The sequence below is a fragment of the Hippocampus comes genome, unplaced genomic scaffold, assembly GCF_001891065.2.
Source record: "Hippocampus comes isolate QL1 unplaced genomic scaffold, H_comes_QL1_v1.1 scaffold257, whole genome shotgun sequence".
NCBI lineage: Eukaryota > Metazoa > Chordata > Actinopteri > Syngnathiformes > Syngnathidae > Hippocampus > Hippocampus comes.
The window spans coordinates 499,208-515,802 of NW_017804972.1; the positions used below are offsets into that span (position 1 = coordinate 499,208).

The window sequence follows — 16,595 nt, forward strand, 5'->3', positions numbered from 1 at the left end:
ATCATGGTATGAGGTAGGCGTTAGCGTGAAGGGTCTTGCCCAAGGACTGTATATATATATCTATATATATATAGATATATATATATATAAAAAATCCTCGTCTCACCCCTCGGGTGGTGTCCGTCCCCCATTCAGCTCGGGTCCTTTACCAGAGGCGAGGAAGCTTGAGGGTTCTGCGCAGTATCCTTGCTGTTCCCAGCACTGCGCTTTTCTGGACTGAGATGTCCGATGTTGTTCCCGGTATCTGTTGCAAACACTCATCTACTTTGGGGGTCACTGCCCCTAGTGCTCCGATCACCACAGGCACTACTGTCACCTTTACGTTCCAGGCTCTCTCCAGCTCCTCTCTGAGCCTTTGGTATTTCTCTAGTTTCTCGCGTTCCTTCTTTCTGATGTTTCCATCACTTGGGACTGCGACATCCACAACAACAGCTTTCCTCTGCCCTTTATCTATGATCACGATATCTGGTTGGTTCGCCATTACCATCTTCTCAGTCTGTATCTGGAAGTCCCACAGGATCTTCGCTCGGTTATTTTCCACCACCTTTGGAGGTGTTTCTGTCAGAGATTTTCTCGGACAAAGTTAAAGAAATGACTCGGCACACAGGAAAATTGTCTTCACTATCGGCGGGAGGGGATCTCTGAGAGCGAACGACGGTAGTTGCTCCGATGATCACACTCTCGAGCTCCCTTCCCGCCAATTCCGACTTTTATTGTAACATACAAGGAAAACACTGCCCCCGACATTTGCATACCGCACCCCCGGTCCGGCCCCTCGGTAGTGATTGGTTACCTGAGTTTAAGCTTTGAACCACCGGTACATTGGCGCCTTTCTGTCTGGTCTACACTGTATCAACATGTTGCAGACTTCGCGGACGACAAATGTCGCCTGGGCGCGAAGGGTGTTCTCAACTCGTCTTTTGTTGTTCAACCGCTGTTCCCAAATTATTCATTCCCCTTTTGTGACCGAGTTTCGCCCTCTCCCCTGTGATTGCCCACCTGCATTGACGTACTAATTGTGGACTTCAACAGCCCTCTGGCCAGGTGGCCGGCGCCTTTGTGCACAGGCATTTGGGGGTGCTGGATACGCACCCAACCGTTTAGATGTGCCCAAATTAAACGAAACTTTAAACATGATACAGTTTTGCTCATAGATTCCTCTAACAGTTTCCCATTTTGACCTTGAGGTTTCCAGTCCATACTCCGCACAGATGTTTCGGTAGACTATGCCAGTCACCTGGTTATGGCGTTCCATGTAGGCTTTCCCAACCAGCATTTTACACCCTGCAGTTATGTGTTGGATCGTCTCGGGTGCCTCATTGCACAACCTACACCTTGGGTCTTGTCTGGTGTGGTATATCTGGGCCTCAATGGCTCTGGTGCTCAGGGCCTGCTCCTGTGCAGCCAGGATGAGTGCCTCTGTGCTGTCCTTCAGGCCGGCCCTCTCTAGCCACTGATAGGACTTCTTGAGATCAGCCACTTCAGTTATGGTCCGGTGGTACATCCCGTGTAGGGGCTTGTCCTCCCATGATGGTCCCTCTTCCAGCACCTCATCCTCTGTTCTCCATTGTCTGAGACATTCTCGGAGTACATCGTCCGTTGGAGCCTTCTCCTTGCTGTATTCACAGAGCTTGGATGTTTCATCCTGGACAGTGGCTCTCACACTCACTAGTCCCCGGCCTCCTTCCTTTCGGCTTGCGTACAAGGGTGCTGGATTCGGGATGGAACCCTCCATGCATGGTTCGGAGCTTTCGGGTCCGAACATCCGTGGTCTGAATCTCTTCCTTTGCCACCTTATTATTCCTGCAGGGTATCTGATCACTGGCAGGGCATAGCTGTTTATTGGGTCTTATTCTTGCCATTGAGCTGGATTCTTAGGACTTGCCTCACCGAGATCAGTCTCATCTCAAGTTTAACATGCTTACATTGGGGATTTATAAAATTATCTACAGTATTTGCATATAGCTACTCATCCCAGAACTGAAAAGGCATGACAATTCTGCCTATTTGGCAGGATGCAATCCTGGGAGCACCTGTTAATGAGATCAGCTTCCAAATCTGTTTGCATGAACAATGAAGTTTGAGCACGCTTTTGCACATACAAACTCTGTTGCAAATCAGACCCCTGGAGGCCCAGTACGGCCCTGCCTGAAAAACCACCATGCTAGTTTTCCATAGTAAAGCTGTTAGGGGTTCAGCAATGCTGAGTCAGTAGGACCCCTGAGGAGACACAATTCAGGTTTACAAAAATAAATTTAAACAAGGACGCATGATAAACGCGGGGGGATGAAGAGAAATTTCTCAGGAGACCAAGGTCAGCATTAAAGGCTGAACAAAAAAAACATGATACACTGAAAACAAAAGCAGGTGCACACTGCCAAGTCAACTAACCACCGTTGAAGAAAAAAAAAAACAAAGAGCAACCAATGTACTCTAAAGTTTCATGATGTACTTACGATGTCTGGGGAAGGGGGGGGTGCACAGGAGACAAAAACTCTAAGCACATGGACCTAAAATGTAATAGTCATCAGGTACACAGAGAACTAAGCGAGAAGAACTAACAACAAGGCGCATGGAAGCAAGCATCGCAATCATTAGGCACCAGTGTGCCGCTGCAGCTCCCCTCAAGTAGCCACTCACTGCAAGGAGGCATAAAGTACAATGTATATGTCAATATTTAAATATAAAACACCCTGCTTGGAGATTTTTTCCCCTAATCATTTTAATGATGTACAGTCAAAAATGAAATTTGTCGTCTTTAAAACAGCGTCACTATTTATTACACGGTATTTATTTAAAATGAGCTACAAAAAGGTTAGCATTGGAGGAAAGTGACGAGCAAGAGAAGAATAAGAGACTGCAGTCCTGAAAGAAACCATTTTTGTTCTGCTCAACCTGAAAGTGTTTCCTCCCTCCACTAGACTTTGCTTCTTTCATCCATCTTTAAATATAGCTGAAGTCTCAGTCCCAGGTGACAAATGTGTATTTTCTGTTTTTCATCGTTGCTTACTGCCTCCTCTCTATTTATCCTCTTTTACACACACACACGCACGCACGCACGCACGCACGCACGCACGCACACACACACACACACACACACACACACACACACACACACACACACACACACATGCACACACACACACACACACGCAAACACAGGTTCTCATGGTATTTGATATCAGTGCAGTAGAAAATAAATTCATAGCTCCCGTGTCACTCCTTCAAATAACACCTTTCATTCAGTCAAAACACTTTCAACCGAAGGCGTTTATCTGTTGAGATCTGGTGACATCGACATCCTGCAGTCACTTGTCAGTAATTTTCAAATTGCTACAAAATGAGACAAAATATGGTGATTCCGCCGTGTCTAGGGAACTCATTACATTCCTAAACAAATGTGAAAGGAAGGATGTTTACAAACAGCTGGTAAATAGTTTCTGAAAGCTTATTATGGATCTAATATCTGGATTTTCATTGTAAAATTAACAGCCACCAATGCTCTTCTATGAGTTTAATGTAAATTAAATTCAGCTCTTTGTGTAGTTATACTCTTTCTGTTAATTCCTGTCCAATTTATTGAAAAAGCAAAAGTACATTTTGTGTTACGAATGATCCTAGGAGCTAAGTTGTCTGTGGCTTTATTCCCCTGACAGGTGTCCCTAGGTGAGGGACCAGACAAAACACGGTTCAGAAACCACCCCAATGACAAAAACATAAATAAATATTGAATGTCATTTTCCCTCGCGATGATGTAGGCCGCCGAAACTCCACTCTGGAGGCGGCGCTTGATGGTGAGAGGCTCGTAGTTGGACTTCCATCTATGAGGCCTGGTCGAGCACAGACCAAACGAGTAACGTGGGTCTCCACCTGTTGGTGGGGCTGAGGGGATCTGGTATATAGTGAGTTGGGTGGCGGCCGAAGCCTGGGCAGTCCAATCCCCAACTACTAAAGTTGTGACAAGTGACGAGCATGTGTGGGTCTCCGTATTGCCTCACCGCTGTGCCTGTACATTGAGGTTAACCCAGTGGAAAATAGGGAAACACCCGTTCACCATCAGCTGACTGTTGATTTTTCCTGTGTACCAAACAGAAGCTCAGAGCAGTCCTTGGAGTGGGTGCAGTAGGGAATTCCACCTGAGGACTCCCTCTCAGATGAATTCAATGCTCACGTGTTATGACAGTGAGACGCAGAAGGATGTGATTGGGAGGAAATGTCCACTCAACCAGAAGCCCAGTCATGTTCTGTTATTGAACTTCTGTGCACCTCATGGATTGACAATAACAAGCACCATGTTCTAACATGAGAATCTCCGAATGTGCATTTGACACTTGGGTACCCAAGAACACGGTTTGATGATTAACTTTCAGGCTGTGTCATCAGACATGCATGTGAAGAGACCGACAAAGCTGTCAAATGATGACCACCTGGTGATTGATTTGTTCTGAAGAATGCTAGCCTGACCTGACAGACCCAAAAATTTATTGTGCAGGTCTTATGGAAATGTCTTGTAGGATCCCCTTTGAGAAAGAGTTTCAACTCCCAACTCCAACAGAACATTTTAATATTCAGGTTACTGGAGGAAACATTAAGTCCTTGTGGGCCATTTTATATTTCTCTTGGTGAGCAGACTGGAGCTGTAAAGTGGTCAGTGCCTGCAATAAGGAGTCTTCTTAGGCCTTTTTCGCTTGTGGGATTCAGGACACAGTTGATTGGTGTCGGTAATTCAAGCGGAATGCAGCTTTGGTGCTCACTGGGGCAAAAACCCTGGCATGGTAGGAGTTCAGTGAGGCCATGGAGAATAACTTACAGACGACTTCGATGGAGTTATGGTCTGGCGTGTCAGACGAGCAAAGCAGTACATGATCAATAATAATAATATTATAATAATAATAATAATAATGTGGCGGCATGGTGGTCGACTGGTTAGCACGTCACCTTACAGTGCAAAGGTGCAGGATTTGATTCTTGCTCCGGCCTTCCTGTGTGGAGTTTGCATGTTCTGCCTCGTGCCTGCGTGGCTTTTCTCCGGGTATTCCGGTTTCTTCCCTCATTCCAAAAACATGCATGGCAGGCTAGGTGTGATTGTGAGTGCAAAAGGTTGTGTGCCCAGCGATTGGCTGGCAACCAGTTCAGGTTGTACCCCGCCTACTGCCCGAAGAAGGCTGGGATCGGCTCCAGTATGCGCGCAACCCTCGTGAAGATAAATGGATGAAAGAATGGATAAAAATAATAATAAAGCATCCGTTTGATGTATATAAGGCATTCCTGGACACACTCAAAGCACTCCACACAATGGATCCATTATTCATGCACTCACACATTCATGCTCTGGTGGTGGTAAACTATGTTCCTTAGCCACATCTGCCCTGAGGCAGGCTGATGGAAGCATGGATGCCAGTATACGGCCCATCCGACCATCACCAAACACACCCTGCCGTACACCAGTGTAAGTGACACCAGAGGCAATGTGAGTTAGGTGTCATGTCCAAGGACATAATGACACCTGACTCAGATAGAGAAGGAATCAAATAGCCAACCTTTTGGTTACTGGACGACCCTCTCTAGCTCCTGAGGCACAGCTGCCCCATCAGCTCTGTGTATAGTGGGCAAAGGGGCGCTGCTGACCTCAACTTGGACTGTGGTGAGTCAATGGGGAGAATAGTTTGAAAACCTCCATTAATTCCACTAACAGACATTCCCTTGAGAAGGCAGAGTCTGGGAACTCTGAGGTGGGCTCTCTTGTCTCTGGGGTTGAGGTCACCTTGAGTGTTAAAAATCTCCTTGCAGCAGAGCACCAGGGCTGGATTGATTTGCCCAGAATGTTGTAGGACTGTTTCATTTACAAGTGTCAGCAACATCACATACACATGGGGAAAGTGTTTCTGGATTGGGAAACTTGGGTGGTATTTTCAGAAGGCGAACTGGAGAGGAGGAGGGTCCATTGAGAAGTAAAATCTCTGATTCAAGAGGAGCAGTGAGATTTTTGTACTGGCCTAGAAACAATGGACCAACTCTACATCCTCAGCAGGATACTAGACAATGCATTGGAGTTCACCAAACCGATCTGTGCTTTGTGGACTTGGAGAAATTGTTCGATCATGTCCCTTGGCTAGTCCTGTGGGAGGTGATCTGCGAGTATTGGGTATCACACCCATGAGAATGACTCTTTGGTCCCTTTCACAGTTGGTGAGTTTGAGCCACATTGCCAGCAGTTAACATTAATTCATCAACAGTAAATGTTAGAATCCAAAGGCTGCCCTTTCATTCCAATTCTGTTCATAATCTCTATGGATAGATTTTCTAGTCGCAGCCCAGACCTTGAAGGGATCTGCTTTGTTTTCCTCACTTTCTTCATGTCTTTGCTTTTCACAGATTATGTGGTTCTTTTGGTTTCATCAACTCTCGCTGAAGCAGTTCATGGAGTCTGAAGCAATTCGGATGCAAGTTAGTTCCTCCAAATCTGTGGCCATGGTCCTGAGCAAATGCAGGAGTTCAAGTATCTTGGGGTTTTGTACTCAAGTGAGGAAAAAAAGGAGAATGAAATTGACTTGCAGATTGGTGCATTGTTTGCCGTGATGCGGGCTTCCCATAGGTCTTGTGTGCTGAAGAAGGTGAAGTCCTCGAGTTATGTTCTCATCCTTACCTCTGGTCATGAGTTTAGGTTCTTGACCAAAAGAACAAAGTATGTGATAAGTAGCCGAAAATAACTTGCCTGCTGTGTGTGCGGACCTTCCTTTAGTGAGGTAAGAGGCTTCTGGGAGAGCCTCAGAGCAAAGCCACTGTTGCTCTACATCAAAAAGAGCTCGATGAAGTGTCTCAGGCATCTTTTTAGGGTGGCTCCTGGATGCCCCCTTTGTGATGTATTATGGGGATGTCCCAATGAGAAAAGGCCCCTGGGACAACCCAATTCATCCTGGATAGAGGAATATATCACTGGAAGAGCTGTACGAAGTGGATGGGGAAAAGAAAGTCTGGGCTTCCCTTCTTAATCTGTTGCCCAAACCTGATTACGTTGAACAAAATGGAAAGATGGAGAGATAAATTCCCATACTTCCACTTATATTTTTGAGTGTTTTTTTTTTTTTTTTATGACAGGAGAGTGCTTTTAATTTGTTTCCATCCGTGTTGTGGTAATTACATGTAAATCAGATCATGCTGATATCAAATCACAGTAAAAAGTATTTTCTGCCCCGTAGAGAACTTAGTATTTTTTTCCTCCTGAGGGCAAAAAAAATAGGCTTCTGTTTGATGCAGCATCAATCCATTTAAGTGGTTGACACACTGAAATGTACAGTATTAGGGCATGGTATGTTCCAAAGGAGACCATTTTTTTCAGAAGGTAAAACATGCCCTTCTCTCTGTTACCTTTTTAGAGTTAGATGGTCCATACCCTCCTTATGGCTATGCTGACCTGCCTCTGGACACTCTTCCATTAGAGCCTGATCTCCATGAGTCCTACATGCCTGATATGACCTATGACGCAAGACAAACCTTCCCTGAACCACTCTAACAGGTAAATACATACTCCACACCTTCTAATTATGGCTCTGTGTTGTATTCATGGTGAATGAAAATATTACCAGTTAGTCACCAGACTAACACATGGACAAATAATCACACCTGCGTACATGCAATTTAAGATCTTCAGTTGAACTAAGGCGAAATAACCATCCAAGATTCTGCCTTTGGCCATAATGTGATGCAAAGCACAAGTTTCAAATCCAACCAGATCTACTATTCTTGGTCTCGGTTTTTGTAAAAACAAAAATGTGACTTATGCTCTCGAGCAGTGGTCCCCAACCCTCGGGCTGCGGACCGGTACGGTCCGTGGGTCATTTGATGCCGGGCCACACAGAAAGAATAAATCACTCACATTACTTCCGTTTTATTTATTTCGGAATCTGAAATATGTTTTATTTTGAAAAATTACTGGATCCTCTGTTACATTCGTCTACAGCACAGGTGTCAAAGTCAAGGCCCGGCGGGCCACATCTGGCCCGCCACGTCATTTTATGTGGCCCGCAGGAGCAAATCATGTGTGTCAACTTTGATGATCCTTGCTGAAATCTGTACCGAAATTTCCAATTGTCATGGGTAATAAATAACGTTGAGATTTTGCATCGGTCCTCCGAGAGAAGCCGTAACTTCGAAGTGGCCCGCGACAAAAGATGAGTTTGACACCCCTGGTCTACAGTATGTCACTTTTGACACAGGTCAAGGTGTGCTTCTTGGTCACGTGATAGGTTACTGCTAAAATGAAACCTGTGAGCTAGCAAAATGAGTAAACAACAAGCGTCTTTGGAAAGTTTCTTTGGGAAGGGGAAAAGGCCCAGCAGGAGACAGAAGAGGAGCCTACGACTTTCAAGAAAAAGAAAGCTACATTTAATAGACAGAATCAAATACGGATTTATCTCAACGGGAGATTCCTACGCACTAAACCCACTCTACACGATATGCGGCGATGGTGAGTCGTATTTTTCATGCACTTTGTATCTTATTTTGAAGGCACATTTAAACGTTACCAATGCAACCAGAGAGCATTGCGGCCGGACAGCACGTTCCTTGTGTCGTGATTCGTGTTTATTATTATGTTTCGAAGATACCAGTTTTCATGCAGGTCATATCATATTATTTTGTTGTATTTATCCGTCACATCTTCAAGGCCGGTCCCTGAAAATATTGTCTGACATTAAACCGGTCTGTGGGGCAAAAAAGGTTGGGGACCACTGCTCTAGAGTGACTGCATACATACATATTTATCCCTTTAAAATCTGTTTTCTGTTTCTATTAAGGTTGGAAAAAAAATTCATGTCACAGTGATACAGTTTCCTGTGAAATAAGGCATGATGCAAATTTACTAGCGATGTACAAAAGAGGGTGTGACCACTAAATTCGTGCCTTCACATTCCCACTGTAAAAGCACTTTTACGAGTCAATTTGGTCCACACTGCCTGCCAATCCAGAATGGCAAGTGTATCTTTAAAAAACGATAATAAAAAAAATAATAATAATAAAAAATACTTGGTACCGATAACATGAACTTGCAGAAAAATAAAAATGTTTACATTCGAGAGAAAGTTACCAGCTGAGTGTGGCTCCCTCGTCTCAGTGCAACTGATGTTACTGAGCTTTGATTTTCTGCTGGCATAAAGCCAGCACCTGGGAAATTGCAGACTTTATGCAATTTTGCTCAGAAGCCTTTACTTTTTTTTGTTTTTTATCCTTCTAAGTTCTAAGTGTTTTTCTGGCGCAAAACTGCTATCCAAGAGAGGACAAGATCAGTCAATGCTATATTTTTTTTCTTCTTCATTCATTTTTGTGTGTATGTACTGTATGTATGTATGTATGTATATGCTGTATGTTTGTATGTATGTATGTATATATGTATGTATGTATGTATGTATTTATTTATTTAAACCATGAAGGTATACTGTGATGATAAAGTATTTTAACCGATCCAAAATTATTCTTTTTGGCAAAGTTTCACCATATCATATTTTATACCATCAAATATCAGACAAAGATGACCCAAGCAAACAGAACATTGAGTATTTCAATGGTGATTTTATTGACATGAAAACCACCCCACCCCAAAATATTGTATGTAAAAATTTTGGCAGTCTGGTGGTTGACTGATTAGCGCATCGGACTCGCAGCGCAGTTTTCATCAAGTTTGCTCATGAGGGTTGTGGGGATGATGGAGCCTATCCCAGCTGTCTTCAAGTGGCAAGCGGGGGACACCCTGAACTGGTCGCCAGCCAATCACTGGTCATATGAGCAGGGTTTCAGCTTATAACATGTGCATGAACATGTTCCTCCTATCACAAATGAGGTGGTAGCGAGCCTGCTATTGGGTTGTTGCCCTATAGCAGGGGTAGGCAACTCCGGTTCTTCGAGAGCCATATTGTTAAGCTTCGCTTGAGATGAGCACAGGACCCACAGGCAGACACAATGAACCCAGAACTGGTTTATTGTCAGGAAGATGGATAGGTCGAGGAGGCAGGAACCAAAAGCAGTCAGAGGAACCAAATCGAGGTGTACATGAAGGCTTGAACGTAACATCTGGGCAGCAGAGAGGATGGCAGGGAAGATAGCTGACGAACTGGCAATGAGTGGCTCTTCAGACTGGCCTTTATGCTGCAAGGGGTGAGTGTTGCTGACGAGGTGAAGACTGGCAGGTGTGTAGGTGGGACAGGTGCAATGATTGGGGAGACGCCCAGCCCACACTGAATTAAGGGAAAGGTCACAAAACACATCAGAGGGAGGGGCCACCCTGTGGACTACTGAAGACAGACAATGTATTCTAACACATATCCTGCCTGGCGGCCCAGTGGTTGAGTGGTTAGCGCGTCAACCTCAAAGTGCAGAGGTCGTGGGTTCGATCCCGGCTCCGGCCTTCCTGTGTGGAGTTTGCATGTTCTTCCCGTGCCTGCGTGGGTTTTCTCTGGGTACTCCAGTTTCCTCTTACATTCCAAAAACACGTGGCGTAGGTTAAGGGAACACTCTAAATTGTCCCTAGGTGTGATTGTGAGCAGTGAGTGGTTGTCTCTGTGTGCCCTGTGATTGGCTGGCAACCAGTTCCTGTCCCCTGCCTACTGCCCGAAGACAACTGGGATAGGCTGAAGCACCCCGCCCCCCAACCCCCTGTGCTCTTGATATGGTCTGCACAGCAAACTCCCTGGCCGCTGCTTGTACGACACATGTAACATCCTGGAGTGGCTGAAGAGGTGCAGTACCTAGGCTGCAAGCATCAAGGCATAAAATATCTAAACAAATATTGTTTAATGTCTTGGGTAAATAATCTGTCAATATTTTCAGGTGTGTCACATTTATTCGTTTTCATGAAAAGTTGTCATTTATGAGATGTACTTGTACATGTTTGTTTTATTTCTCGCAGGAACATAAAACAGAGTCCAATCAATACAGAGGATTAATACATCACAGAAAGAAGGGACTGGAGGAATTTGTGAAGGAAGTAAGAAAGTTTCTGAAGGTCTTCATGATGGAGAATCAAGCCTTTTTCAACCTTGGCAATCAAGAACTTGAAGGAGACCGGTGACTGAAAGTGTTTATTGTTGGTGTAAATAACACAACTGTTATTTTGTTATGATGTCTTACAGTGGGGTGAAAGTGTACTGTTACACGGGTAACTTTTAAAAGCAGTCACAAGAAAATGTTTCCTTGACAGCAAGGGCATGCGGGACAAGCATTGACAAATCAAAATGAAAATCTGAAAAAAAATCTGAGAATACTGAAATCTTCCTTCAAAAACACATACCGTGACATTAAATGAGACGGTTTGGCTCAACAATGGTGATGTACTGATTTTTTTTTTTGGGGTGGGGCTATTTTAAAATAACTGATTTCTGGATGTCATGTAACACAAAAAAATGTCATTTTTAAACAAAAATATGTCAATCTAATATCTACCAAATGCTACCCGTGTATTCCTGCTGTCATTTAGATGTCTCCTCTGTGTATTTGAACTGTTCGCATTTCCCAGAGTGCCCCTATGTGGTTGTTGCATGGTCTTATAATGTGTCTAATTGACAAATTTTTCACCTTTGCATACTGAGAACCAAACGGATATGAGGGAGGTTAAAGTGTATGTCGCAGTATGTTGGCCAATTAGTTAAAAGCAACAATAACAACAACAAAAAAAGGGTAGAAATTACACCAACTCAATGCCTCGTTGTCTCTATTGCCCCGCCCCCCAAAAAATGCTTTTATTGCAGTTAATTTGTTAAGTTCTATACTTCACCTTTCATCTTGTTCATATTTTCATGGAGAATTATCTTGAATTAACAACAGTAGTAAGTTTCTCCTTCACATCAAGACGGTGGAGGAATTGAAGCTCTAACTTAAAGTGTATTAAAGATTCAAGCGTGAATTGGTTTGGTTGGTCAGTAGTCAACATTTTTGTGCTTCTTACATCAAGATCAACTGTGGTTATGAAGTGACTGTGTTTGGTTGCGAAATACCACCAGAGGAACCTTCTATGTTAAAAAAAAGCACAACTACAAAAACAGTAACATAATTTGTTCTGAGCCATTAACAGAGTTGTAGTGTACCTTAATCTGAATTTAATTAAAGCTCTTATTTGACCTGGGTGTACATTTATGTTTTCTACTTGTATGGAAAACGTCTGTTAAACAGCAGCCCCTTAATGAATTTCCTGTCACTTAGTGTTCCTCACATTAAATGCTTTACTCTTGTCATACCAAGACATGAAACTGAAAACATTTATTGTAACAGAGAGTAAAAAATACAGCCCAAGCCAGTCTGTCAGAATTTGTAATGCCCATTTGCACTTTTACAATCATTCACATTCAATTTGTAAGTACGTCAAGAGTTATTGCTGTGACATACAGTATACATAAATTATAAGGACGATGGGGTAGGGGTGGCATTCACAGTGGGGACCTCTAAGATTTGGGAGCCTCCAGAACGTCTTCCCATTTTCACCCCCAGATCAAGACCTGAGAGTATTGTGACCACACAACAGACTATGGGTATAGTGACGAGCGAAAAAATGCAAACCCCTTAGCTGACATGCGGTGAAAACCACCCGCTTACAATTAAGTGTAAATCAAGGTAAACGCTGGCACAAATGTCAATGTAGTGTCTGTCATTTGTGGATTCAGTAACAATTTTATACGTAGGGCTTTAATAACTTCATCTTGTCAATAAGCAGATAAATGTATTGATAATGATGAGACAAGAACAAACATAATAACCCCATAATGATTAGACAAAAAAAAAATCCAGATTTTTGTTCAGGCGTACATTCATGTTTTTTTGTTTCACTTTTTCTAATTATAGACATGTACATTGCGTTAAAATGAGCAATTTGAATAAATTCTGCTGAAGCTTAAATTATAATATGTAGATCAATACTGCCCCCTGCTGGGCATAGAGAAAACGTTCCCTGTAATTGAAAACAACGCCATTTATACAAACTGAACATCAATCCCGATATTTTCTGAACAGCTTGGCAAGAGGTGGGGTGTATCTGGAATGGTCACCAGCCAATTGCAGGGGACAAAAAGACTAACAACCAATCACACTCAAATTCACACAAATGGGTTTTTTCAAAAAAACAGAATGGAGACATGCAAAGTGCTGTTCGTGCCTCACTTGTTAAGGACAGAAGCGCTGCATTGGGGACATGAAAGAAAAGTGGCATGTCATTGTCTAAATGACAAATTGGCTGCTGGTTTTCTTCATTCGTTGCCTCTTCCTTCGCGCCCACGGTCTCACACTGCGCTGGACTTTGTCACTAGTCTGCCATTGTCATGCGGCAACTCTGTTATCCTGAGTGTGGTGGACCACTTCTCCAAGATGGTCCACTTCATTCCTTTGACAAAATTGTGATCATCACTGCAGACGTCCAATCTGCTTATAAATAATGTGTTTCGCATCCATGGCATTCCTTCTAATAGGATATCGGACCGAAGGGCCCAATTTTCATCAATAGGTGTGGAAGGAGTTCAGTAAGGCCATGGGAACATCTTCAAGTCTGTCATCAGGTTACCATCCACAGTCCAATAGCCAGACGGAGAGGGCTTAACCATGCAGGACCGTTTGTGTTGACTTAAACTTCAGTGGTATTTTTTTTCTCATGTTAATTCAGGACAATACGTGCAGGTTGTTGCGTGTATTTAACAAACATATGCATTGCAATAATGCCATACTCTACTTATTTTGATATTGTTTGCTAAACACAGATTGCACCACTTTCTCTTATTTCTGGCCTGAAAAGTAGTCTGACCACATTCTGAATTCCATAAACTGCTGGTAGATTGTTTCTGGATCTGGAGACACCGGTTTAATTTAAAAGACGTACGCCTTTGTCTGGGTTAGGAATCATCTTTTCTCCTCCAAGTTGGTCACATTTACCACAGTGGTTACAATAGACACAGTCAGGAACAGTTCAAAGCAAGATTTGATGTCATCATACAGCACATTTTGCAGGTGCTGGGGTCATACTGATGACATTTTTAGCTGACACCCCACCTTGATTCCCAGCTTGGCATGTAGACCAGAATTAGTTCCTTTTTTTTTCTTCACTTGAATGTTCAACAACCGAGCATTGCCATCTTTTTCACCATTTTTCAATTCTTCCATTTCTTTGTCTACAATATGTTCATGTTCACTTTGTGACAATTCCTCCTAAAATCCATCCCATAGTCAGTTCGGTGACGAGGGATGGTTCGATATCCGAGGGCACAGTACGTCCCTTGTCCGCAACAGACAATCGATGTCCAGAACACAATATCCACGTCAACACAGGCTCCGCACAAATTGACACGCAGCCAAATGAAGAAAAACAATACAATTGTAAGTTGAGGGGTTCGTTGTTTTTAGTGGATAGCTCTACTTTACGAACAGCAAAAAGAGAGATGGAATCGTTTGAATGCAGTTTTATTGAAAGGAGAAAAAAAGACATCTGCATCGCAGCACGTTCGGGAGCACAACTACCGGAAACTAAAATCATTTCCTGCTTTCTTTCAGCCAATCGGACGCTATCATCATAAACATGTTTAAGCAATTATTAAACAGAATAAAATTTAGGTAACCTTAACATGAAAGAATATAATACTCAAACATAAAATGATAATCATTTATAATTTAACATTAGATTACACAATGAAACAAGAGACATATGCCCAGCGTGGTGATTGCTGAACTAAATGGCACATGTGTGTACAACATTGTTTATATTTGTATTTTATGCGATTTTGTATTTTCTTTCGTGTATGAGGCACCTGTATGTGACGTAATAACGGTAAATCCGTTCTTGATACCGTTTGGCTGTCGCCGACGACTCAATTGACTGCGCTGGCCTGAAATACTGACGGACTCACCGAATTCACGAAACCCATCTCTGGTGTTTTTAGATATCATTCTCAAGCAAATTACATCCACATCTTAAAAAACAGATTTTAAAGTGACAAAAAGAATCGCATTGTTACAGAATCAGTCATGACCGATCCTTGAGGCTGCAGTATCGGTTATGTAAAAGTGTTATCGAGCCGTCCCGCGCAGTGACCATCAAATGTCGAAAGATAATGTTGTGTCGACCTGCCACGGAGCAGAACCTCAAAAAAGTATTTACATTTAAGATATGGGAAACATTTAGTGCTATTTGAAACCATGTTGCAATTTTTTCTCAGAGAACTGTCATCCCTTGTGTTGTTACCGAGCGCACTAGAAAGACGAGAGGCTCTCCTGGTTCTCTCAACGGTTGGCGGGGGACCCAGGTTGTGTGTGTGTGTATGTGTGTGTGTGTGTGTGTGTGTGTGTGTGTGTGTGTGTGTGTGTGTGTGTGCGTGCGTGTGTGCGTGTGTCCATCTGACAAATGACGATGTACGACTGCATGAGCTCAGTTTTGACTCAATTGTTGTCTCCCCCTGTTCATTTCTTCTAAATCTAATGCATTTTTTTTTTTTTAACCTCGAAATATGAATCCTTTTTATGGACCGTTAACTAATCTGCCCTTTTCCAAATTGAGTTGATACAGCTAGGGCCTTAATTAAATATACTGTTTGATTTCTATCCAGGGGAATTAAATAGCTTGCATCCACACAGGAAACACCAGTATATTACAATAGTATCTTTTTCGTTGATGTAACTCTAAATGACACATTTTTGGTATTTCTATATTGTATATTATAAGATACGAAACAAATTTTCCAACGTGGACTATATTTCTGTGCACGCAGAAAGTGCAAGTAAATAATTACCGACTTACTGAAAGACTCGAATTATCTCATGATTAAGGGCAACATTTAACATCTCAGAGCTGTGCAAAAGTCTTACGCCACGGAGAAAATGCTGTTTGAGCTAAGCTAAAACACCTGAGACGATCCAACACATAACTGCAGGGTGTAAGATGCTGGCAGGGAAAGCTGACATAGAACGCCAGAACCAGGTGGCTGGCATAGTCTACCGAAACATCTGTGTGGAGTATGGACTGGAAACCCCAAGGTCAAAATGGGAAACACCTAAGAAGGTGGTGGAGATTGACCGAGCGAAGATCCTGTGGGACTTCCAGATCCAGACTGACAAGATGGTAATGGCGAACCAACCAGATATCGTGATCATAGATAAAGGGCAGACAGTGGCGGACCCTCAGGGCCAGCAAGGCCTTCTCTGCTGGCCTAAAAATTCTCAGAAAAGTAAATTTACTTTTCTGAGAATAACATTGTTATTTTATTTTCATAAATATGTAAACAAAATTATTCTCTGTATTCTTTACATCATATTATTTCCACTTAGTCGAGTGGCTTTCAATGTTATTTTAAATAACATTGAAAGCCACTCGATAAATAACTTATTTATTATGGAAGAGTTTTTAACCAATCATATCGCAGCTAGCTTGTGTTGCCAGGTAAATTAAACTTGCTCGGGGCCTTCAGATTAAACAGAGCAGGCCCCTGTGCGCTGTAAGTGAACGGGCACAGTCAGGTTTCAATAGCCAATCAGTTCACGAGTCTCAGACTCGTGATCTGACTTGTCTGCGTACTAGGGCCAGCTAGAAGGCCTTACGTCGAGAATGGCCGTGCGCGTTCGGTGATTGGATTAGCGCC

The 16,595-nt window shown here is 43.0% G+C and overlaps 1 protein-coding gene across 2 annotated transcripts in view; it reads left to right on the forward strand.

Moving 5' to 3' along the window:
* The window catches only part of LOC109529128 (junction plakoglobin-like), a 146,032-nt gene extending 133,925 nt beyond the window's left edge, over nt 1–12,107 (forward strand). For both annotated transcript variants that reach the window (XM_019892331.1, XM_019892322.1), the window contains 2 exons: nt 7,377–7,516; nt 10,901–12,107. In XM_019892331.1, the coding sequence (XP_019747890.1) occupies nt 7,377–7,513 (137 nt within the window). In that variant the 3' untranslated portion in view covers nt 7,514–7,516; nt 10,901–12,107. The remainder of the gene's footprint in view (nt 1–7,376; nt 7,517–10,900) is intronic.
* Nucleotides 12,108–16,595: the final 4,488 nt, after the last annotated feature.